We start from the raw sequence: 26,536 nt of genomic DNA on the forward strand, positions 1-26,536 counted from the left end.
TTCAAATATTTCAAGTCTGTCTTAAAACAATAATCGGGTGCCCGAATGAACATTGAAACAGGTTTTGTTTGCAGTAATCATTCCTCCTGCTCATATTGACCATTAGAAGATCCCCTCCAAATGCATTTACAATGTAAGCGATGGGGGACAAAATCCACCTTCCTCACTTTGAATAAAAATGTAAAAGTTTGTCTGAAGATAATATGAGGTATGAGTTTGTCAAATAAAGTGGGTATCTTACAGTTACAGTATTTCTAGTAAAAAAAAGTGTCACTGCACTGGCAGGTTTGTAACAAAAAGAGGGAATTTGGCACTAAAAAGAGAGTAACTGTGGAAGATATTGACTTGATTTGACTAATTTGGACATCTGAAACCTCATATTAGCTTCAAATAAACTAAAAATTAAATACATTTTTGCCTTCAGCTGAAGTGACCATGAAACGTACTGCAAAGGAACCACTGCAGCATAAAAGTTATATTGCTAGTATAGTTTGATGAATGCCTCTTCCTCTTATTAATGTACATATACTGTACTGTACTGCACAATAGTATTTAATATGTAACCACACAGGTGTACACAAACACACAAGCACGCACATGGAAAATTCCAGGTTCCCATAATCATAATATTTTTCCCATGAAAAAGAAGTAGATCTTGCTGAGCGTCCTAATTCCCTGTTTTCATCACTAGTTTATACCTTTCTCTGCTCCCCTCCCATCATTCACACTTGTCTAAACCCCCCTGCTGTCACTCCCTCTCAACAGTCCTACAATGAAAACAGAATCTCAATCATAGGGATGGGATGGAGGAGAAATAATTCCCTGGTGGTTTTGTCTAGTATATGTCAGCTGTAGAGAGGTGTCATCTGCACAAGCCATCAGTCTGACACCAGCTCCCTGAGTGACGTCTGTCACATCTCCCTGCAAGACCAGAGCTGATAGTCAACAAGCTACTGAAAGAACTACAAGTAGCAGAGGACAAAAATAAACATGGCCTGTTCTTGTAAAGGAGCAGAGGTTAGATTGAGCTATGATAATCCAGCGATACAGACAACACTGAAGAAAAAAACCCAAACAAAAACATTGTGTGCCTCAATCACAGCGCTGTCACTGCCTCCTGCCTCATAACTCTCTTTTCTCTCTTTCTTTCTCTGGCTCTCTTTGTTCCCTTACATGCCTGCCCCCCTTTCTTTTTCTGCCTTTTCTATTTTCCCCTCTCTCTCCATTGTTATTTATCACTGCCTCTCTCATATGTTGCCCCAATTCTGCCCCTGCTGGATTTTTTTTTTTTCAGAGGCAATTATTTGCGTTTTTCAATTGCATGCTCCCTCCCTCCTGCTCTCTCCTGTGAGTTTACAGTCTGCAGACAGTGTAATTTGGATCAATAGCTAGGAGCATCCACTCTGAGCCACAGCATGCTCCTCCACCATCAGCTGTGGGCTCAAGAGTCAGGAGAACAGAAGAGAAGAGAAGACAAGGGAAGACAAGAGAAAAAAACCTAAAGATTTAGATGTATTATCTCCAGAGTTCGAGAGATACTCTGAGGCTCTTCATACTTATCTCTCCCATTTGGCAACCTGATCCTCTCAGTCCCGGGCCTCTCTCTCTAACATTGATGCATGTTGCATTATGAGAAAAAGAAACTGGCTGTGACACAGAGAAACTAATGGCTAAAACTGAGCATTGAGCATTATAAAATGCATGCATAAAGAGCTCAGGAACAGCAGATGTGTTTGTTTTTGTTAGACACAGTGAAATATCAGTTAGCATAAATTGACGATTGTATATAACAGGCAGACCGATGGGCGGAAGCAGGCAGACAGACAGACAGGCAAACAAACAGATAAATACAGCGGTGAGACATTTAGGTCCTCTCTATCTGCCTGTAGCTGCCCAAGCAGTTGGAATAAATTGGCTGGCTCATTAAGATTTATGTCCGCTATCCAAAACCATCTCATTTCCTCTCTGCTTTACATTTATCAAAATGTCAGTTTGCTGTAATGTAGTCCACTGCTTCATAATTCAGTTCAATTCTGAGCTGTCACTGGGAAGCTGTAATACACAGCAGTAAATACACCGAGGGCTGGTGTGTCCTGCTCCAGTGCGTTTTGGACAAATGGTGTTAAGTGTTGCTGACTAAATTAGGATGGCATCAGAGAGGCGTGCAGGGCAATGCTGCATGTTAAGTGAAAGCCTGTCTTTTCACTGTATTCTCAATAATAAGGACCTGCTGTCACTAGTTTGTGGTTGCTGGCTATGTTTTGGTTCCATAAAGCACAGACTATTTCAGCTTTTACAATAACAAAACATCACCACAATCTCAAAGGTTTTTCACTAATCGTACAGAGCAACAAAAGCTACGATCAGCTCCTCCCTCAGGCATCTGCAGTATGCTGTTACCATACAAAGAGATGAAGCTCTCTGGACAAAGCGTGCCAGTTGGCAGAGAAAATAGAAGACTATGAATTGTGGTGATTACTGTTGCATTTACTTACTTTATTCCACTTTGTCTACAGTGATTTACAGTGCGCCTCCAGGAGTGTCTGTTGTAAACGGCCTCATAAGACTTTTAGTCAGCAGCCTCTATATTTTCAGCCTGAAACTGCTAAGATAGCCATGGGACTCTTATTGTATTGCACGCCCCTACTGAATAATAGGTTTTTTACTGCTGATTCCCTCTGTGCAGCAACAATACAATACGTGTTTCAAGTAAAACAATGAAGCTAGATAAAATACATACTTTCATGCAGTTACACTTTCAGGAACTTGCTACTGTCTTCCACCTTGGTCTCTTTCCAACGCAGAACTTATTGAACCAAAAACAAGAATCTACAATAGAGTTTGGAAAATGTAATCTTAAACTTTCTCACTAAACTCATCACTGTGTAGTGCTTTGCAATCTAATGCTTTGAATTTCCATAATTGCACAGAATAACCTTCTTCTGTCTCACAATGTTTTACAAGACTAACTCTGCAAGACTAGGGCAAATAACCAGAGCCATCACAAATGAACAGTATAGCTTAAGATCCCTTTTTCTGTACATATACAGGTACTAAAATTTGGAATAAAATCCCAAATCACATGAGAATTATTTCATCCTTTATATAATTTAACAACACTGTCTTTTGAAATTATGTTTCTTTACTACTAAATTGTTTTCCCAATCACGTTAGCAAACATAGTCGCTGCCTGGATAATGTTCATAGGCACCATTTTTTCCAATGAAAGAAGCAATACATTTGTATATACCTCACCGCAGTCATGGGGAGGACGTCAGGGTGGACGGCAAGCGTACAAAACACAGGACTCTAAAGAACCAAGCTGGCATCCTGAGTCTTGTCTGTGGTTCGGTTTAGGTAACAAAAGCCTTTTTTCTGTATGAAACCAAGACCACAATCTTTCCCTATCCTTAACCACTGCTAGGTGCTGCCAGCACCTAAACAGAACCATGAAAAAGTTTAATGCTGTAGTCACTACGGGTGGATATTGAAGCTACTGCAAGATTGGATAATTATACATGTTGTCAGTGGAAATATGTTAATACAAGATACATTAATTAGCAATATTTTCTCATTATGGTGACAGAAAATGTAATTCGGGTGGCATTATGTTTCCTCCAAAACATGTTTGTTACAGCGTTGAGTTTCAGCAGTTTTACTTATATTTAGACAGACTGTGCAATGACAACATTTAACTAAATTCAGACTTATTAATCACAGGATGGCTATTGAAATAGGTTCCCACATAAAACAATGGTTAGGCTGAGAAAAACAGAAGAAGTGGAGACAGAATTTACTTAGATCCCCAAAATATGAAAAAATCAGAGATGATCTTTTTCTCAAAGTAACTCAAAAATTCTTCCCATCACTTCCAAGAGAAGAGCTTTTTTTTTTTTCAGTTATCAAATCATAGTTTTTGTTATCAAGTGTCAAATGATATGATTAACTAGTTGTTTCATTCCATCGTGCAGAACACCACCAAATGTATTCAGTACTTTACTCTGTTAATATTCACTTTGGCGATGTGTTTTTAATCAAAACATCATGCTAATAGAGTTTCATTCATTAAACTGATTAGAAACAGAAAGAGAGACCTGAGACAGGAGTGAAACTGTTGCAAGAATACCACTGTGCCATATCTTTCTTTTTTTTTTTCCAGTTTGTTTTATGATAACAACTCAATTCCCAACTGTGACTAAAGCTTGAAATACGTTTAGAGAAAGTACATTATTTTTACAGTCAAGCTGTATTTCAAACGCTAGTGCCAAGTGGCAGTGAAATGCTAAAACAATTGAAACAACAGTCTGTCTCCTGATAAGACCTGTCATTGCCGTCCTTCATAAATAGATTTAGAGCTTGAGTGAGGAGCCGTAATGGAATAGCAAACAGAATATGATTAGCAGATATTGCCTCAGGGAGCTGTCTGGAACGATAGAAAGTGGAAACTAGCGCTCAGCCTGGACTCCTTAGAACATTCAATATTAGTCAACTCAGTGTGGATAAATCAAGCAGTTATTGCAGTGTAGCGCACCTGTGTTATTTCCAGCTGGACAATAAAGATGGCGGCAAGTTTGAAATGCACTCAGACTGAACTTCTTTCCTCACAAGCGTGTATCCAAGGAGAGGAGGGAAATAAAGACTGACAGAGATTGTATTCATCTTTCTACTACTATCAAATATCTCATCTCATTGAATGGCCAAATCATGGCCAAATCACAATAGGAATAGGTCTACATTTTTGGAAATACTGTCATTGACACCACTTTCACGTCAGTGCATTAAGTACAGAGCTTACATTTAGGTTTGAAGCCCCAAGTTGCTGCTTATAGTCAGCGCCATCTTTTCTGTTTGGAGCCAGGACCTTCAAAATAAAGAGTACGGGGTTAGTTGTTGCCTTTTAGACTCTGTAAAAACACACCCCGCTACCTCAGGCTGAAGATAACGCTAGCTGGGAACACTTTTACTGTAATATTGCAACACGAAATCCCCGGAGCCGGGGAGAGCAGCAGGCAAGTGAAATGTCAATCACAGGTGTCAATCAGTGTCCACATGGCAGACATTAAAGCTACTATAAGTTTTCAAATCTTATCAACGGAGCAATTATTGTCAAAATGACCACCAGCACACTTATTAGAGGTCTGAATTTAGCAATTGAGACCATAATGACTCAGAAAAAAAATTGACTTAGTATTTGTAGAGAAGTTGACGCTTTTTCTATCTATATAATTAATGAGTGCGTGTAAATCTCTCCTTCTGTTGTGTAGCTCCTTTCGTCAGCAGAAACTCTTTTCTGCTGCATCCCCAACACGTTAGGGGATGCAGAGATGGATCTACCGATTTGGACCTGCTGTTGGGTCTGTCATTAATTATGTCCTGCTATCATTTTGCAGCATCATCATTTATTGTGCTCAGTCCTCCTCCCTGCCACCATACAGATATGATGACTCTAATGAGAGAGGGTGACTTCGGTGACCTGCTCTCTGTTTGAAACAAAGATGAAAATATTCCACTTCTTCTTATTTTGATAAATCAAATGTGAACCTTCCTTCAGGTTTTCCTGCTGCCAGAAATAAGACGCATTTTAATCAGATTTCTTCAAGAATGTTTGTCCTTGTTAAAATGCATTATGGAAGAGGACACACCTAATGCTGACCTTGAAGTGTTTTTTTTACTGCATTTCTTAGGCAGTACACCTCATTAGAGAGAAATCAAAGTTTCTGAGTAGGAAGTGCACATAAGAGGGTTTCCACATTAACTGCAGCCACTGCTCCGCTATCAAAAAGGCACCATCATGAAAACATAATTGATTGTTTTTCACATCCTCACCTCCTCCTCCTCCTACCTCTTCTCCTCCTCCTCCTCCCCCGTCCTTCCATATTGCAGGTGTGACCTCACCCTCCGGTGGCCAGCTTCTTGTTTCTCTGGGAAGTCTACTGGACGACCAGCATTGGCACCGTGTAAAGCTGGAGCGGCTCAGCACTCATCTCAACCTTGTCGTGGATAAAAACACACAGCAAGTTCACATACCAGCAGAGCTCAGCCACTGGGACATTCACCAGGTGAGAGAAAGTGGTTTCCAGCCTGGTTTTAGGCATAAAACACTCATGCTCTTTATACTTGAATGGTGGCTACACAGGTTTGTAGTTTCCTTTATGGAAAGTGGCACCTATGATCAGCTTGAGTTCACGCTGGTTATAATGGTTTCCAATAGTGACCAGTTTTTAGGATGTAAAAATTTATTAAAACCACAGAAATTCATGAAACCACTCCTGCAGCATAATCCACTTCTCCAGCCGCCAGCAACTTGTTCAACAGTCTGAATATTCCTTTTATAGTTTATTGATTGGCTCCCAGGCACGCCACTTGAACGTCTACTTTCTCATTAAATAAACCAAACACCAGCCTCGAGACAGCCAATTATCCTGACAAAATATCTGCGGAAATCAGCAAATCATAACTAACTTGACTGAAAAGATAAACTTGACTGAGACAGAAGTTGTGCATTTAGGTATACTCTAGTGAAGCATGACTGCAGACCACAGCTGCATGCTCAGTGAAGGATGAAAAAAACAAACTTTTTATAGATATTTATGGCTTCTTCCTTTATTTGAAAGTGACAGACAAGATGCAAACAGGAAATGCAGGGAAACAGTAGGAGGATGACATGCCATAAGCAAACTTTTTAAGGCAACCTTTGAGGCAGTAACTGTATTTTTTACTGTAGTTTTATTACAATATGGGTGTTTTTTTTTCATGTGCAGCTATGTCTGGGAGCTGTCCAAAGCCATGGACTTCAGAAACCAGTCCTGTCCAACAGGAACTTCCATGGCTGCCTGGAAAACCTGCTGTACAATGACCTCAACCTGATAGAACTAGCTAAACAGAACAACCCCCAGGTCACTGTGGTGGTAAGTTATTGTGTTTCATCATCTTTGGATCATCATTATATTAATCTTCCTTTCAGAGTTCATCAATGGGACAAATGGGTGACTGTGGAGATATGTTGGTTTACAATGGAGGAACTACACACATAGACCAGTGAATCCAAGTTTTTTGGCTTGTGACCCTTTATAGCAAAACATTTCCTATTCACAACCCCTTATTACAGGTATGTGTAAGCTGCTATGGACAGTTCAAGTGATGTTTAACCTCCAGATTGTTTCTTTTAATAGTTTTTAGTAATGAAGAAATAAAATGATCCAGTATTTCAAAAGCAAAAAGCACAGAGTTGATTTTCAAGTGCTTAATCATCTCACGACCACTCAAATTCATCTTGTAACTACTGTAACTTACTTTTTTATTTTACTCTACCAGAAAAATTTCTTGCAAAGCACCCTTCACCAACAAGGCAAAGTGATTTATATAAAACATAAAAGGCATTGAGACAAAATGTAAAAGACACACAAGACGTTATAAAAGACACATTTAAATAGTATTTAGAGGAGTTAAATAAAATAGAATAGAAGATAGATAGATAGATAGATAATAATAAGCTATAATTTATTATAAGATAAATAGAATAAGACAGGTAAAACCAGAGAATAGAAGTTAAAGTGCAGCTATGGTGCAGTGCGAGATATGAATAAATAGTCCCAAATTTACTTTGATGGCAAACAAACAAAAAAGTTAAGAAAAGAATAAGCTTCTAATTTCTAAATGCAGTTCATTTTTTAAATTATATTTATAGGATATGTTCTATATTTATGTATCATTTATATGGCCATTAAATAACCCAAAGTACTGTTTTTTAATGATCTAGGACTGTATGTAGGACTGGCCTCTATAATTACTTTATATGCTTTGGTTAGTGTTGTTTGCAGTGATGCTGTAGATCTGTAATTATATGCATGTATATTTACTGACTAATTGTGAAAAGGGCACAAACGTTCAGATGTAGAATTCCTTTACATTTTGACTTCATATTATTCAGTGTAGCAATGATATATATAGTGCTGCTTGAAAGTTTGTGAACCCTTTAGAATTTGCTCTATTTCTGCATAAATATGACCTAAAATGTGATCAGATTTCCATTCAAGTCCTAAAACTAAGTAAAGAGACATCAATTAAACAAATGAGATGAAAACCTTACACTTATGTGTTTATTTATTGGGGAAAATGATCCAATGTTACATACTTATGTGTGGCAAAAGTATGTGAACCTCTAGGATTATCAGTTCATTTGAAGGGGAAATTAGAGTCAGGTGTTTCGATCAATGAAATGACAATCATGATCAAGTGTGAGTCAGGGAGGCCCCTCCTTATTTAAAGAAGAGAAATCTGGATCTTCACTATCAAAGTCTGAGCTTCACAACACAAGTTTGTGGAAGTGCGTCATGGCTCAAACAAAGGAGATTTCTGAGGATCTTAGAAGAATAATTGCTGATACTCACCATGCTGGAAAGGGTTACAAAACCACTTCAAAAGAGTTTGTCGGGCAGATCATGTACAAATGGAAGACATCCAACACCATTGTTATCCTCCCCAGAGGGTGGTCAAACAACAAAGATCATACCAAGAGCAGGGCGTGTAATAGTCTGTGAGGTCATGAGGGACCCCAGGGTAATGTCTAGGAAACTAAAGGTCTCTCTTGCAGTGGCTACAGTCAATGTTCATGAGTCCACCATCAGGAGAACATTGAACATCAATGGCGTGCATGGCAGAGTTGCAAGAAAAAAGCTGCTTCGTCCGAACAGAATGTTGCTGCCATCTACGGTTTGCTCAAGACCACATGGATAAGCCAGAAGGTGACTGGAAAAATGTTCTGTGGATGGATGAGACCAAAATCGAACATTTCAGCTTGAATGAGAAGCGTTATGTTTGCAGATAAGCAAACACTGTATTCCAGCATAAGAACCTTAACCCATCTGTGAAAATTGGTGGGGGTAGTATCGTGGTTTGGGCTGCTTTGCTGCCTCTGGACCAGGACAGCTTGCAATCATTGATGGAACTATGAATTCTGAGTTGCACCAGCAAATTCTACAGGAAAATGTCAAGGTATCCGTCTGTGAACTGAAGCTCAACAGAAAATGGGTCATGCAGTAAGACAACAACCCTAAACACACAAGTCGCTCTACCAAAGAATGGTTAGAGTCAAAGTCCTGACCATAATCCTATAGAAATGCTGTGGAAGGACCTGAAGCGGGCAGTTCATGCAAAGAAGCCCACCAACATCCCTGAGTTGAGACTGTTCGGTAAGGAGGAATGAGCTAAAGCAGGGCTGATAAACACTTACTGAAAATGTTTGGTTGAAGTTATTGCTGCAAAAGAGGGTCACACCAGTTACTGAACGCAAGTGTTCAAATACTTTTGTCTCACACAAATACGTAAGATTTTCCTCAAAAAATAAATTAATAAGTTTAATGTTTTTGTCTCATTTGTTTAATTGGGTTCACTTTATCTAGTTTTAGGACTTGGATGGAAATCTGATCACATTTTCGGTCATATTTATGCAGAAACAGAGAAAATTCTAAAGGGTTCACAAACTTTCAAGCAGCTCTGTACACATGAAACCTTTGGGTATGTTTGTGTGGGTGACTTCAAGGTTATTTAAAGCTGTTGTCTAATACAGAGTAGCAGTCGAGACACGAAGTTACTTTTGCTAAAACTTTAGTGACTTCACATGGTTGATGATCCTAGTAAAGCCCAAGTGTAGCCTTGGCTATCTCTTATAATGTCGATGATTAATATTCGTCCAGTACCTTCTCAGTTGTTAACATCTTTGATTAGCACGATAATCAAATGCTGCCATGATAAGAAACATTACAAGTTGATCACTTTTGTTGACTTCAGACTCTTATGTGCTCTTTCTCCTACTCATTCCTCCTCTTCTTCCCTTTTAGCATCAATGTCATTATTATGCTGAAGGTCATTTTCATGATTATTATCATTATCATCATTATTTTCATCATCTGCATCATGATCCTCTTCATTTTTATGCCCGTCATCATCACCAACATCATTACGGTCTCCCTCATTATAATCACCAGTGTCATCACATCCACATTTTACAAAGCCCAAAGCAAAAAAAAAAAGAAATAGAGAAGGAAAGTAGAGAAGACGAGAAGAAAAAGAAATTAGGAAAAAGAAAAGAGGTGGAAAATTAAAATTGAAGAGAAGTGAGGAAAGAAGGAGACAGGGAGGAGTGAGAGAGAGAGAGAGAGAGAGAGAGAGAGAGAGAAAAGCACTGTTTAACAAACATTAGTTATCAAAGTTTATATGATGTAAATATTTATTAAATTGACTTATCTGTATACATCAATTAATATTTGATACAGTCAATTAACACTAACTATAACACATATCCATCCTGCTGAGTATCTGCTGAGTACTAATGGGTTATAGTTTTGGTAATGTGCTGTTGAAATGCCTCTGAACATCTGGATCATTTCTGAAAATAATTATTCTAGTCTGATATCAGTTTATTTGTCGTATCAGTTGTATTTTGTGATGTCGTGCTCGGATTAGAAGATGTGAGGCAATACTGAAATGGGGTGCAAAAGCTGTGTGACCCTGATGCTTCAGGTTTTCTACATAGACAATTATTTTCGCTGTTCAGCAAATATCAGTATGGTAATACAGGTGTCCTTTTTCAGAGAGCTGCTGATGTGACCTCAGGGACACCAAGTCAAACCAAGTCAGCCTCTGCAATGACTGAATATTCATGTCTTATTATCTCTTTTATAATCATTTCTCTCTCCCTACCTTCCTCTCTTTCTCAGGGCAATGTGACCTTTTCTTGTGCTGAGCCAGTTTCAGTTGGTGTGACGTTCACTGACTCCCACAGCTTCCTCCAGTTGCCGGGACTGACATCGTGGTCATCAGGGTTCATCTCCATAGCTCTGCAGTTCCGGACGTGGAACAAGGTGGGGTTGCTCTTGACCTTTAACCTTCCGCAGCAGCAGGTCATCGTCTGGCTGTACCTGAGTGAGACCAGACTCCATCTACAGATCAATAAAGCTGGCAGGGCTCTGCTGGAGCTCAGCGCAGGTTTGTCCAAACATGATCTTGCGACCTTTGTTAAACCATTGCCATTTAAAGGTGTCCTGCAGTGATTTAGTATCATACTTCCATGAAGCAACAGAAGCAAAAATATCCTGAATTTTAGTCCCTTAGTATGGGGAAGCTCCAAAAACAATGAATCCTACATTTTCCATAAAGCAACCAATATTGTCATTTTGTTTGGAGCTCAGTGCAGGTAAATGCCCACATCTTCAGACTTTCAGTTATACTTCAAAGGTAATTTTTTTTTACATCAGATAACTTTATATATAGGCTCAGTTTTACTCCTTGAGGTGAGTTTATGTGTAAAATCGGTGGAGTGATCCTTTAAGACAAAGCCGTGAATCTGTTGATTGTGTTGTTCAGTTGAAGAGTAGCAAAGTCATAACATGTTCACATAGTTTGGATTCATGTCACAGACGTAACAGAAGCAGAAGAGTTTTATGTGTGAGGTTTTGTTTAACGCAAAGCAAATCAAAATGTTTAATGTGAACGTCCATTCTCAACACTGAAAACAGTAGTTTGACAAACTTTATCTGAAGCTTTTATCTCACGGTGTTCCTCCGTGGGTAGTTTTCTCACATGTCATGGAGTTTGCTCAATTGTCATCACATGACCTATGTATGGAACTTCAGTCACATGATAACAGGTGGTTGTATATGGACTATGGCCTTCTAGCCATGTCAAACTACATCCACTAAGGGAGACCATGAGATGTGAGACATGAAGCTCTGGAAAAAGAATTGCAAGTGGATCTTGAATTCAGATGTTTTAGTCACATCACAATGTTGCTCTTCAAAAACTTGCGATTTCATATTTCCTCAGACTTGGCCAATCAAAATTATAGGTATTCTTTAATCTGACCCCATAATTAAACCACTACTTCATACAATTTCACAAAGGAGAAGCACCCTCATCAATCTTAAGGAACTAAAATATAGTTTTTATAGTTTTTAATCCTGATTTGCTGCCAAAACCAGACAGCAAAGACAATAAAACCAATCTTAAGTCATATTAAAATGAAAACATTAACCCACTTAAACCATTGAAATGTTACTGATATGTTTTATGCGTCTGTGTGTGCGTGCACTATTAGGCTCAGGTCTGAGTGATGGTCAGTGGCATTCTGTGGAGTTTAACGCCAGACACGATCATCTGAGCATCACAGTGGACAAAGACGAAGGAGCCACCGCTCACACCAGCATCCAGCTTCCTCTCACAGATAGTCAGCTCTTCTTTGGTGGTAAGAAGAACTGAAATAATACCTACATTATGTGCACTGTTTTTAGCTTTGTTTATTATTTTTTCTTTTTGTTAGCTGTAGCAAAACATGTCTGCAGAGTTAAGTGAATCACTGAATGTTTTTTTTTCTAATTGTGAATTTGACACCTATCTCACAATGTTCAATACTTTATGAATGAGTTTCAGTATAACTAGACTGTTCAATAACTAACCAACATAAATGTTCCTTTGCTCAGTCAAGTTACCTTGAATGAAATTACATTGTATGCTTACATGTTTTCTTTGCTGGGAGCTGATTTGCTTGTAGCATGAATGACTTTGTGGATTCTCCCCATGTCCAACAATCAGTTGCATGTTGTTGATCAGGAAATTATCGCCTTCTGGTCAAAAATCAGTGCAAATATTCACCATGTCACCTGTAGTTTCAGCTACAGACAGCTTCCAAATGGTGTGTTTCTTCAACTAAAAGCATTCTCATGTCAAATATTTTAAAGTTTTTGCCGTGAAAGATGAGGAAAATTGCTGACATGCAAATTATCGACTAGTATTCATGGAGGTACTCATGGAAGTAATAATTATCATCTTCAGATCTCCTTTGGAGGTTTAGTGCCACCGAGAGAGAGATGAAGTCATAAAGCTGCTAATTCTCTCCCTCTCCGTACCCTCCTCCACTCCCTGCCCTTCCTCCCTGTTACTCTGTTACTTACTTTCCTTCAGTCTGCCCTTCTTCTCTCCTTCCACTGTATTCTCTTATCCCTTCTCCCTGTTTTAGTTTTTCATCTTTGCTCTTCCTTGCTCAGTGAATTTCTTTCTCTTCAGTCACCCCCTCTTTTAATTTTTATCGAGCTTTCCTCTCTCTTATTTTCTCTTCTCCTGTCTTGGCTAAGCAACACTTGACTGCAGAGGCGGTATGATCTCTCTCCAACTATAAATTATGACCAAACTAGTCCACACACACTCTTGTACACTTGTAGATACATATATTAACCTGCATAATATTGACTGCAAAAGTGAATCACAGTGATTTTTATACATTAAAGTGAAGCTACAGATGCATCTCATTCATTAGCATGTAAAACCAAATACCATCTGTCTAAATTCACATGGATTGTGAAAACTTCCACCACGCATCATCATCCTCCCCCCTCCTCTGCCAGGAGGTGACAAACTGTGCCTGATGGGCCATCTGTAATTAGAGCAATGCAGTGCCTGGAGCAGGAACACTGTATCTGGCTGCAGAATGCCACCATCCAGGATCAACCTCGAGCATGAATCACTGATGGATAAGACATGGAGCTTGTTCACACGCTGCGGTGACAGAGTGGTTTCATCTGACAGCTGCCTCAAGTTTTCATCTGCTAAAGGCTCAAATAAGGGGGGAAAATAGAGAATCCAAAATGTGTGCTTCAAGTTTCATCACACAGGCCAAGATAACAGAGTGGATAACAAAAACACTTGCAAACAAGTCAAAGATATTTGCTACTTTTCCTAACTGAATGTGGACATGCAACTCTGGTGAGGGAAGTGAGGGAAGCGCTGTTTTTCTCTGGAGAGGCTCCTCACAGCAGCTAGTCGCAGTCTTTGAAAGAAAATCAACCTGCAATAGATTTCTAAATGGTGTTCTCTTTTAAAATGAAAAAGCTAAGAGTAGGCTGTGAGGCTAATATAGTGAATAATAACCTGGAGGGGCCATTTTCTACACGATTGTGGCAGCTAAAGTGTCTGTTGGCCTTTATGTCATCCTGTGTCACCAGTGTCTTGTTGGCATAAATGCTCAATCTGTGTCTGAGATGAGAAATATTCAGTGTTCTTCGCAGTCTGGCATTCAGTGAGGATTTCACACTGGGGTTCAACAATAAATCACAATTACTTTTAACACCCAACAATGTGTGTTTTAACCCCATATAGTATATCACATAAGTTTAAACCCCTTTTTAATCTTTATTTATCTGCTCATTTACACACATTCACACCTGGAAGCTGCCCAGTACAATCGAAGTCAATCAGTTGTTAAATCAGCACAAACATAAATGACTCAGAGTTTACTGCTGCCATGCTTCCCAACCATTGATGGAGTGTTGTCATGCGTTTCCATCCTTAGGTTGTCCTGCTCAAGAGAGCAGTCAGGAGTGCAGGAACCCCTTTAAAGTCTTTCAGGGCTGTATGCGTCTCTTGACTCTAGACAACCAACCTGTTGACCTCATCAAAGTGCAACAAAGGCTGCTGGGAAACTACAGCCACTTGCAGATTGATATGTGCGGCATCATTGACAGGTTAGTCTCTAAAAGTAGAATCTGAATGTTGTTTTTTTCCTTGCTGTTACATCCATTAAACTGACACATCCCACAGGTGTTATGTGACGCCAGTCTACTTTTCATTTTCCTTTTTCAAGGTGAGAGCGCTCATTAGCTTTCTTATGATGTCTCACTGCTTTGTGTGTTATTTTGGTTCAAAGTGGCTTCCACGGTCATCTTGAGATTCGTGACCACTGTGATAGGAATAAGTTACTCTTATTGTAATTTATTTGCATGTAATTTTTGTACACACTGCTTCTCATTTTAACGTGGTCAGTATGATACACAACACACAGTTGAATGGAAAATGCAATTTAATTTGTTGCTTTCCTCTCTGTAGCAGATGAGAAACCAGACACGCGTAGAGGCAGGAGACTGTAGATGTACTTTTGTTGAAAAAAGACACCACAGCCAAGAAGTCCTGATAGATAGTCACTCTATGACTCAGAAAAAAACAACATATAGACAAGGGAATTTATTTTTCTTATTTAAATCCCATCCACAAACTAACAATGAACTGATCCGAGTTACAAGTATTGTCCGATATGGCTTATTCCTCTGTGCCATAGATCTCTGTTGTACGTTTGCTAAGTGAATGCCCAGCTGCTTTAGGAAATTATTCTGCCCTTTTTATAAAATGTATATTTGTAACGTGTTTCTGAAGATTTACATTTTCAGTAGGAGGGAACAGGCTTAGGACTTAAAGCCTCAACCACGCTGGGGAAGTTGGAAACGGACTAACGCAAATTGTTGGCACTAACAAGACTACAGAATATTGCCAGCCTTTAACAGAGCTGCTAGAGAGAAGCAGTGAGACAAGAAAATAGGATGAGGGAGGTGTACTCAAGTACTAGCCTAGGTTATGTATAAACTACCAAAGAGATTAAATCAATAATTGGCTGAAACTTCTCAGTGGCTGTCTGTGTGGACAGCTCCCTACTGCAGCTGCTGTCTAACTGCAGGATCAGGACCTTGGAGAGCGCTGCAGCCTGCACGTTGCAGCCATACTTGTGTCTTTCCAAACCCATTCATGTCATATAGATGTATTAATATGTGCATTTGCTTTCTAATGGGTGCATTGTGTTTGTTTCTTTTCCTAGAGCATGCAAATTCACAGTCCTTAACAATACCTAAGTGCACTCAGATAGAAAATATAATTCATAATGGTATGTGAGGTGAATACAAAGTGTTGCATCTACTGGGTTTCACCTTACATTAAGATTAAATAGATGCAAATAAAAATGGTGATAGATATCAAGCTATTGTATCTGACAACCTGCTGACTGAGGCTTTTTATTCTAGGAAAAGCTCTAGAGGACGATGGTTCTTATAATCCACACTCCTCCATCCACACACACAGTTTTGTATGTTTCCAAATCTGAGCCATCTCTCCTGGGTGGCTAAATCTCTTTCTTGTTACGTGGAATGAAAGTACCAGAAGCACATTTATTAATCCACACTTCCAGTTCTCAGAAACTTAACACAATGGCTATACCGAACTGTAACTGCCTTACTGAGGAAAACTGCAAGGGAGACACTAAAAGATTTCCTGTATTTGTAACTAAGTGGATTAATTAGGACTAAGAGGTAAAAGTACTTCATGTCCTTGTTTACTTAAGGTGATTATCAAATCCAAAAATGGTAAGTACAGTAGGCTCTTCCCAAGCTGTTTCCGAGAGGATTTAACTCTTGAAATGCATTCCTCTGGTCCTCTGGAGACCCAGGACCATCATACAACCTGTCTAATTCATTATTTTTTTAAATTAAGCTCTCAGGCTACTAGTTCTCAAGTGTCAATATGTAAAAATGGTAGAAAATCATTGTTTTTCCAATGTTTTTGCTAAAGGCTTTATAGGGTTTTTAGAGACCCTTGGTGTATAAAAGTGTTGCGTTTTTTCATGGTAAGCAGATAGCAGGCATTCCTTGTTTTTTGTAAATACAGATGTGGCTGAAAATATTGGTTTTACAACTTATATTATAAGTTAATATTAACTTAATATTTTGCATTACAGCCTTTGGAGGCAATAACTGCAGTCAAGCACTTTCTGTAACTCTGAATAAAGTTTCTACACCTCTCCACTGGTAGTTCGGCCTCTTCTTGAGCAAACTGCTCCACTTCTCTCAGGTTTTATGGGTGCTGTCTCCCAACTGCAAGTTTCAGCTCTTTCCACTGATGTTCAATGGGATTCAGATCAGGACTCCTAGCAGGCCACTTCAGAACAGTCCAATGTTTTCTTCTCATCCATTCTTGTGTGTTTTTTGATGTATGTTTGGGGACATCATCCTGCTGGAAGACCCATGACCTGTGACTAAGACACAGCTTTCTGACACTGGGCTGTGCGTTTCGCTCCAAAATGTCCTGATAGTCTTGTGATTTCATTGTGCCCTGCACAGATTCAAGGCACCCAGTGCCTGAAGCAGCAAAGCAACCCCGAAACATCACTGAGCCTCCTCCATGTTTCATGGTAGGCATGGTTCTTTGAAGGCTTCATTTTTTCTTCTGTAAACACATGGTTGGTTTGATTTATAAACAAGCTCTAATTTTGTTTCATCTGTCCAAAGCACATTCTCCCAGAAGGACTGTGGCTTGTCAACATGCATTTTTGCAAAGTCCAGTCTGGTTTTTTTGTGTCTCCCTCTTAGAAGTGGGGTCTTCCTTGGTTTTCTATCATGGAGCCCATTTTCATTCAGACAGCGACAGATGGTGCAACTTGAAGCTATTGTACCTTGAACTTGAAGATCAGCTTGGATCTGTATTGAAGTTTTCCTTGGTTCTTTCTCAACCATTCAAGCAATCCTTCTCAATCTCGGGCCAATTTTCCTCTTGTGACCATGTCCAGAGATGTTGGCTACAGTTCCATGGGCCTTAAACTTCTAAATAATACTTGTATCGTAGTGTACTGTAGCATGAACGGAGTGTCAGGTTAACTGCAGACAAGCTATTTGGAGGGTATTAATGATAGTAACTTTAAAAAAGAAGATGTGTCTAAACCAACTAATGAGGGTATATTTTTGTGTATGATCAGACAATTTAGAAGCAGAATATTAACATTGGTGTGACAATGGTAAGTTAGAGGACATGAGCTTGACCGCAGCTGTGTTATAGCAGCCTGTGTACCACTACAATATGTATTTATCTATCGTTCTGGCAACGAGTGTTGAGGTTCCTATTGTTCTCTTTGGCCAATATTTTCATTGCCTCCTCGTTTGGCGACTGCAGAAACTTTATTCACCCTTGTTTTGTTTTTTGGCCATTGAAAATTTTATATAACACACCGTGCAGGGCACAAGAACTGACAAAATTGAAAATTCAGAAAGAGTTTTAGTTTACCTCTTGGAGGAAACACTTGTTTTCAAAGACTGTGAAGTGTCTGAACTCACTGTCCCCTCCCCTCCGACCTCTCTCGTCAACGTGCGAGCGTGTGTGCGAGTGTATGTTTTGAAGCGAAATAGATGAAGCTGTCTGAAGGCAGTAATTCTGACCTCTTTGCTTCTGTTCCTGTCGGTTCCTGACAACTTAATAATACACCTTGTCAAAGCACACCCACACTTCCACATAAAAAGAAACACAGGTCACCAAAAGGTCCACTCTGCTTGTTGTGTCTGACTGTCTGTGTATGTGTTGGTATGTCTGTCAGCCACTAACTTTATGACATGTCTATTGCTTCCTGTAGCCAGGGAGTCGCACACACTCATTCATGCTCATGCATGCATCTTATTCTACAAACCCTGTACTGTGTGTGTGTGTGTGTGGATCCAGGACCAGGTGCAGAGCAGTCTGAAAGGATAAAAATACATACCTTTTACTCTCTCTCACACTGTTCAACTGACTGCATTTATTTGAAGTCTTTGTAAGATGTGCCCGTCTACCTGTCCAGTAATAGTGTGCAGACCAGGGAGGTGCAGGGCTGTGTTGGTTCAGCCAGAGGCAGTAATAGAAACCGCAGAGATTGGATGCGAGCCTTGTGATCCAAGCTATGTTATAAGACACTGTCACACCACACTACAAACTTTAAGATAAGCTACAAAGTCTCTTCTCTCAGTTAAGCCAGTAGTCCTGTGATCTAAGCTGTGGTGCAGTACACTGTCACATTTCATTGCAAATTGTTAGTCAAGCTAGAAGCCTGTGGAGATTTATATAGTACAAAGTGTTAGCAAAAGTAGGAACTTTTAGCCCTGAAAAGATTTATAGTAGATTTTTTAATGATACAGGCTACAGTGTCGTTCGCTGTTTGACCCAGACTTGTTTTCTTGAGTCTTTTGGTAATTTTCTGTCTGTGTTCCTGTTTGAAGCTACATGTCGCAGTAAGCTGGATGTGGAGACAGTGACAGAAAACTCCACCAATACTGCTGGAAAGAGTTGACTACTGTGGCTGTAGATGGTTCTTGCAGCTGAATTTTCCCAACTTTTTGCTGAGTACAGTGAGAGTATGAACAAATTGGATGTTGAAAAATCCAGTAAAATGGGTGCATGAACAGACATTTTTGTCTACCTGCTCTTTCTGTCCCCTCTTACAATGAAGATAACGTGAATAAACAAGAAAGGTTTTCTTGGCATTCATTCTGGGGCCTGCATGGGAGAAGCACTGACACAATGGTAAATTGAAGTTTGGTTGGACTTTTCTTATGTGTGTTGCCTCCTATTTTTTTCAGAGGAAAGGTTTAATGGTTTGCTCAAAATATAACTTATTACTCATTTAAATGAAACTGAATGTCAAAAAATAATTCACATTTTAATAAATCTGTGCCATCAAGGAAGGTCCTCTTGCTGAAAAAGCCTCAAAATGATGCCTTTAACATTTTGAGAGATGTCTGTTGTGTTTCCTCAGGAAATAAATACCCAGGATTGGGATTAGGACAGTCAGAATTGAGTGGAAAGGGGAAGAAGCAAATTGATTTAGGATTGGGTATTACAGGAACAAATGTTCAACCATTTTCATTTCATTGCAAGTTTCACTTCGATCACATCTTGCCACAATTCTGTACAACATAATTTATTAAGTCACATAGTGTGAACACAACTGTCTCCCATTTCTCTGCCTCTCCCTCTCTCAAGCCACAGCTCCCTGACCTCATTTCCACTGGTTCACCTCATTTCCACTGGTTCATATCCAGTCACTACCTCCATCTCGCTGCTGATCTCTTCATCTATTCTTCCCTCATCACCCTCAGCCCTCTGTCTCACCTCATCCTTCCCACCTTCTGTGCTTCTCTCTCCTGCTGCCTCCCTCTATCTATGCTTCCTAATTCTTAAATCCTCTGGTCCTACATCCTTTCCTTCATCCCTGTGGATACCCGCCTTTCCTGAGAAAGATTTTGTGTCACTGTGTGTGCACACTTTGTGAGGACCAATTTGAGTTTTAGACCTTGAGAGTGAGGCCATTTTGGTCAAGGTTTGGGGGATGAAGGAAATGTAGTTATGATGGTAAAGGTTGGGGTTAGGGGAAGGGTATGATTTATTTGAAAGAGGGTATTTACAAGTATAGAAGTACTTGTACTTGTGTCAATGTGTGTTGACAGCACCCATCTGAAATGTTTTGGGGAAAATTATGTTGTGGAAGTAGTAGAGTCGACCAATGGATCATGTAATACACCCTTTCACAGTTTCACATAAAAACACTTTGAATGGGTCCAATGGGTTTATTTCCTATTCTATGGTTTTGTTTGCTAATATCAGTATATGACAGGAAATTAACTTGAACTCAAACTGTTTCTGGGCAACACAATTATGGAAAAATGCATTTTAGAGATTAGATGACGTTGAGTGTTTGTCATTAATGTGTGGACTGTTTTGTATGGACCACAATCCCACTGGTTTGGAATTTACTTTTGTGGCTCCCCCGATTTATATTTGTGTCTGTTTTCTTGTGAATTCGGTTAGGAAATACAGTTAAAACTACATTTAAAATTGAAAAGTGATGGAAAATGAGTGTTGGGATTGTGCATTAATGTTCAATCGCATTGATTGGAAAAAAAAAAGATTCTAGATAGTACAATGCAGTACCACTCTAGGATGTTTGAAATAAAAAACTCAGCAACACTAAGCTGAATTTTCTTTATTTCACCAATACGTTTCATGCTGGGCGTTCATCAGGATGATTTACTGAAAAAGTTAATCATAAACAATAAAAAAACAGGATCTAGAACTTTTTCATTGGATTATAAAAAGGTGGCAAAAGGTTTTGACAGGGTGGGTAAGGAGGGTGCAATCCCTAAATAAAAATACTGTACATTCTACTTCTGCAGGTAAATGACAACAGAAAATAGCCAATAACTAAAAACATATTTTACTGAGTGAAACTGGAATTTATATAAACAGAAGACAAACATATAGTACCATCTTTCTCACTCTCAATTAATTTCTTCTCCATCTCACTGTGGTCTGTCTCTCATTTCCTGATCTCCTCTCTCTTGAGTCTCTTCCTCCTGTCATCAGCATTTTTATAATTTTCTATCAGCAGATCAATCCAGCTTCTGTGACTTACAGTAGTCAAGATGTGAAAAGATATCTCGGTTAAAATCCATGTTAAAAAAAAACCATGAGAGTGTGACTAAGCTGGAATCAATCAAAACGCTCATATCACGTGTGTGTGTCGTGTGTGCATGTTGCATGTCCTGCTAATAGACAGCAAATACAAATGATCTTATTAGTAAATCTGCTACAGTTGATTTCATTCCACTTGGTCCCAGATAAATATACAATACATTAAACTGTTGTGCAGTTAATGTTTAAATGTCATAGGATCCCAACAGAAAATGAATCCTTTCACCTCTAACAGAACCACCAAAGCCACCCTGAATCAAGTTTCATCCTGTGGGGAAACAGTTTGGACATCATCCACTGCAGGTCCTCTCTGCTGCAAGCTGGCAGAGTGACAGCAATAATATAGCAGTGAGTGCTTGGTACCAGTGGTAAAATTGAAAAAAGGATATTTATAATAATAATAATAATAATAAAAATAGGAATTCACAGCTTAACACTTGAAATATCTTCTGTTAGAGAAGAAGAAAGAGAAAGACAATGTCTAGAAATGTCTGGCAGCAAAGAGGAGAAGCATTTCAGCAGATGTTAAGATGAGAAATGTCTTCTTTCACGGTCCCAAAAACATGTCCCAACAATATATAATTAAACTTTACTGTTCGAGAGACAGGTCAGGTGGGAGTTGATGCAATAATGGTTAACAATAACAACAAAGAGACATTTCAAACCAACTTCTTCTCAGAGCATGCACCTGCGCTCCAGCTGACATGAAAATAAAGACTTTTGAAATGTTCTTTAAAGTTTCTAAGACCGCTTTTATTCACGTCCCTCCTACACAGCTGCTCATCAGAACAGTCAGGTGTGCTGATGCCCGTTGTTCCTTCTCAAACCGACATCCTACCGAAGCTTTTTTTTTAGAGAACGTTTGACAATAAGCTGCTCTCTCCTTGTCTGTCTTTCTCTCAGGTGTTCCCCCAGTCACTGTGAACATGGAGGTAGATGTACTCAGTCCTGGAGCACCTTCCACTGTAACTGCTCCAACAGTGGCTACAGAGGAGCCACCTGCCACAGCTGTAAGCAACCGGCCACATGTCATCCACAGGTCTTTAACATGAAAATATAAACCCTTTAAGTGTTGAAATGGGGTCAATATACTTTTTAATGGTCTTATTTTCTTTCATCATCACCCTGTAAGAACAGGTTTTAACCAAATTTAAGTTTCATGTGAAGGTTCCCTAAAGGCACCGAAAGAAAAAAAATTGTTATGTTGAATGTGTAAACATGCAGACAGATGCCCATTTACATATCCTGCAGACTTGGAGCAACATTAATGCTGGGCAATGTCTTGATTTTTTTTTTTTCAAGACCAGGGACGATTCACAATTTTTAACAGATTTTTTTCCTGCAAAATGGAGGATTGAAACATCATATTTTTTTAGGACATGATGTGCAAGAATAATAAAAACCTGCACCACTTGCAAGGTTGACATCATTATGCATAAATACAGGTTGTCACACACAGCTATGGACTGTCAGCACCAGAGGCTTCAACTAAGTAGAGCACAGGCATCCAGTTTAATAATCCGTTTTTAGCACAAACAGAATAGAAAAATTTGTTTACTAATTCATCATCATGTGTTCCTTGACTCATCAGCCTGATATCTGCAGACTGCTGGTTAACTAGTGTTAAGTCTAAGTAGAATCCGCACACTGCTAGGTCGACTCCCTGCACTTCAACTCTTACGACCGAAGATGAAACCTCGTCAACAAACGTAAATTGAGAGTGCAGATCAGTGAGTCCTTTTCCGTCTGTCCTTCTCGTAGATGTGACTGTTAAATTCACTAAAAGGTAGCCAGAGCAGCTGTTTACCTGGAGTCACGACAGTCCTGTAAACTGCAGCAGGTGCGCGTGTAACTGAAGACAACTAACATAGCAGCTATCTGATCTCTGCTACTTATTGTCTAAAAGTAACCTTTTTGTGAATGTTAAGCTTGATTTTAAGGATTTAGACATTTTACACTTTTTACTATTTCACACTTGAATGAATCTAATTAAGTCGATATATCACTCAGACCTAATTAGCATTCATTTGCGGTCATGCTCCTGGCTACCTGGTCCAATATTCACTCTCCTTTTAGCTCTGGTTTGGTCTCCATCAACTCCTGAGGGAATTATCTGGCTCTTTAGCTGATAAATGCTCAAGTATGTTCACCAGCCAGTAGCCAACTTTTTGGTCTGCTGGCTTTGGTGCTGGGCAGGTAGCGTGTAGTGGATTTATCTGACATTTTCTGGTCTTATCTGACTTTTTCTGCCTGAAACGCCGAGAGTTAACCAAAGCGGTAAAGGTGAGGTTATAAAACCAAATGAAAAAGATGTTAAAACGACTATGGGACTGGAGAGTCAGGTTATAATTCTCTTTGTGTTTGCCACTATAAGCAACCACTTAAACATTACACGTATTCATTTGACCCACTGTCTATTTAAAAATATTGAGCAGCCTTTGATGAATAGAGACTAGGGTTAATATTCCAGACATGTTTTCATTGTATCTGCTTTAATAACTTTGTGACACCATGTCCCCTAACCTTAATTTTCTTGTCTTTTTTTTTATTTGATTGTTTCAGAACTTTAATTAGCCGTGTTCAGTCGGGAATAGGCTAAACAGATTGGTGGTAATTTATTATGCTGAGTAAATTAGACTTCCATTTAATTCCAGTCTTTTAAGGTCTTACTTTTGGCTTTCAGACACCTGCAGGTAGCCTACTCTTTAATTTTATGTGTGTGCATGTTTGAGATGTGTGTGTGTGGTCCAGGTATTCCTCATGTTGTGGGGACATAAATCAGTTTACACAGTCATGTTGTGGGAACTAGAGTGAAGACCTGGTTTTAAGTTAAGGTAAGTTTAGGGTTATATGAAGGTTAGGCATGTGGTGGTTATGGTTAAGGTCTCCGGGATATGAATGTAAGTCAATGTGAAGTGATGGAAACACGACTCTGTGTGTGTGTGTGTGTGTGTGTAAGTGTAGGCTAGACTGTATAGTGATGTGACAGGTTGCTTTTCATTCAAGTCCCATCGGACATGACTGAGGCAGAGGTTCATGCTGAAATCAAACACCTGCCACTGAAACTTCATCACTTTGTGACAATAAAACAATAAAAACCACGGAAGTTATCTCTCATGTTCCTTCAAAAAATCAAAGAGAGATGGAAAAAAATCATTTGTTTTGCAGAATAAATGTCTGATTTAAAGAGAGGCACCTGGTGAAAGTGCATGTTTTGCAGGGATTGGTCAGTTTTGAGATACGATAAGCTATAACAATAATCAAAGCAACTCTGAATACTTAAGTTACTCATTTTCTCTCAGCAGCATTGCTGCATCAGGCATTTCAAGTGTAGATTAAGTTAAACATGCTTTTAATACAAAATAACCTTTAAAAAAACTTGGCTATTTACTGAATATTATACATTACCTGCAGGCATATTGTGGAGAAGTGTGCACCAAAATTTGATACCCTGCTTCTTAACAAAAACAGCCTGGTTGGTAATTCATAATGCAGAAATAAGGTGTCACTTGATCCATGGAGAGAAAGCTGAAGACAGAACAAAGGGATGGCATCCTGCTGTAGATGAAAGCTACAATTTTCACCCACTTCTCACTTCAAACAGCACACATCAACCACAATGTCAGCACAACTGATGTGAACTTCTCTCCACTCGCTTAAGTATTTTGATTTTAGAAGTACGAGGTTGCCAGGCAGCTGATTGAAGGAGGCTATCATTAAAAGAAGCAGTTAAGAAGAGAATTATAAAGCGGTTATATTTATTCTCAGAAGCAACCATAATTTGGAGCAGTTGTTGGCTAGTAAGTTACGAATGTTGCTATTCAGGTCAAAATGTTTGAAATGGTATGAAAGACTGCAAAATTAGTCAAATCCCTCAGTATGTTATCAAAAAGAATGACAGAACGAGGAGAATGAGATGAAACCGAAAGAGAAGTAGGGACTGAAGGAGTCATAAAGAGAGAGAAGAGAGTGAGAGGGAGGTAGACAGAGAGATACAAGGAGAGAGATGGAAGCAGAAAGCATGTCAGAAAAAGGAGTCCTAAGGCAGACTGTTCTTTCCACATAAATGGATTTCAACATAGACACTGCCTACAGTATTTTAGTTGAGTCAATTTAGAAATTAAAGAAATTGTGGCTTTGATTACGCTGCCAAGCACTGATTGAATCTATCTACGCTGCGGTGGTGCGATCAGCTCCGGGCTGGATCAGAGCACACACACACACACATGCCGCTCACCTCTGTGTTTGAATTTTATATTTGGGTCAAAACCTTTCTGTAGCTGTATCAAGGCAATGTCTTGGGAGAAGTCTTTGACTGACATGAGAATAAGAAAAGAACACATGTGCATGCATGTGGGAAACTTTCTGTGTAGGTGTGTGTGTTCTTATATAATCAGCGGGGTTTATATAATTTGTTTTCACCTATTTTAGTTCCATAGTTGCCAGGTTTATTGTTACATAACTGTTTTTTTTTAATTGATTTGTGGCTTTTTTTTATTGTTGACCTCTTTTTGAATTAGTTGCTCTCTATATTTATTAAAATACGACACCAACACAGTTATGGTTAGGCACGTGTTTTCATCCGGAGCGACACACACTCGTATGCATTTGTAAGATTTTAACGGACACGAGCAGCTATCAAGAAAGGCTGGATTTTGTTTATATTCCATCAATTTTAATTTCATTTCTGCTTATCAAATCCAACGCTTGTTGAAACCCTGTTAACATTATTTGACTAAAAAAGAAAATGAAGACATTTTGAAAGCAAAATCAGCTTTGTTTTTCAGCAGCTTTTGGTGGAAAGAAAGTTTTAATGAGGAACATGGTATTTTCTGATTGTTCTGGTGTTCAGTTATCTACACTTGTAAAACTTGTAGGTGTCACTAATGTCTTAAGTTAAGCACGTTGGAGCGCTCTCTCTTCTCCACCTCACTGTAAACATTGTCCATACACAGGTGATGTAGACAGAAACTCAACAGGCCTACAATTCAGAACCAGTTCTTGGTATCCAACCACTGCTGTCAGATCATGTTACAGTGCTGTTTTCAGAAAACCAGTTTGTTAGTCCTACCATGCCATAAGCTAATTCTGCCCGTTCATACAACATGCTAATATTAGGTAGTATAAAATAGTTGTTATTCTCGAGATAAGTTGATTGTATTGTGTTTTTCTTTCACAGCGACATACGCGCAGTCATGTGAGGCGTACAAACACAAAGGCAACGCATCAGGACATTATTACATAGATGTGGACGGCAGTGGACCAATCAAACCGCAGCTCATATACTGTAATATGACAGGTAACACACACACACACATACACACATATAGGATACATAAGCACAGCATCAGGCTATCACCCAATTTGACTCTTTAAATCTGCTCAAGGTGGAGCCGTTAAATATTTTAATTGTTGATCAGATTTTTCAGTTTATAGGAATGAAAAGATAATTATTGGT

The 26,536-nt window shown here is 39.1% G+C and overlaps 1 protein-coding gene across 3 annotated transcripts in view; it reads left to right on the forward strand.

Annotated features, from left to right (window-relative positions):
- LOC137187417 (contactin-associated protein-like 4) overlaps positions 1-26,536 on the forward strand; it is a 69,383-nt gene that overhangs the window by 4,989 nt on the left and 37,858 nt on the right. For all 3 annotated transcript variants that reach the window (XM_067596281.1, XM_067596282.1, XM_067596280.1), the window contains 7 exons: positions 5,884-6,059; positions 6,762-6,908; positions 10,719-10,986; positions 12,095-12,241; positions 14,342-14,513; positions 21,982-22,088; positions 26,258-26,377. In XM_067596281.1, coding sequence (XP_067452382.1) covers positions 5,884-6,059; positions 6,762-6,908; positions 10,719-10,986; positions 12,095-12,241; positions 14,342-14,513; positions 21,982-22,088; positions 26,258-26,377 — 1,137 coding nt within the window. The remainder of the gene's footprint in view (positions 1-5,883; positions 6,060-6,761; positions 6,909-10,718; positions 10,987-12,094; positions 12,242-14,341; positions 14,514-21,981; positions 22,089-26,257; positions 26,378-26,536) is intronic.

The sequence above is a fragment of the Thunnus thynnus genome, chromosome 8 (genome assembly GCF_963924715.1).
Source record: "Thunnus thynnus chromosome 8, fThuThy2.1, whole genome shotgun sequence".
NCBI classification, from domain to species: Eukaryota; Metazoa; Chordata; class Actinopteri; order Scombriformes; family Scombridae; genus Thunnus; species Thunnus thynnus.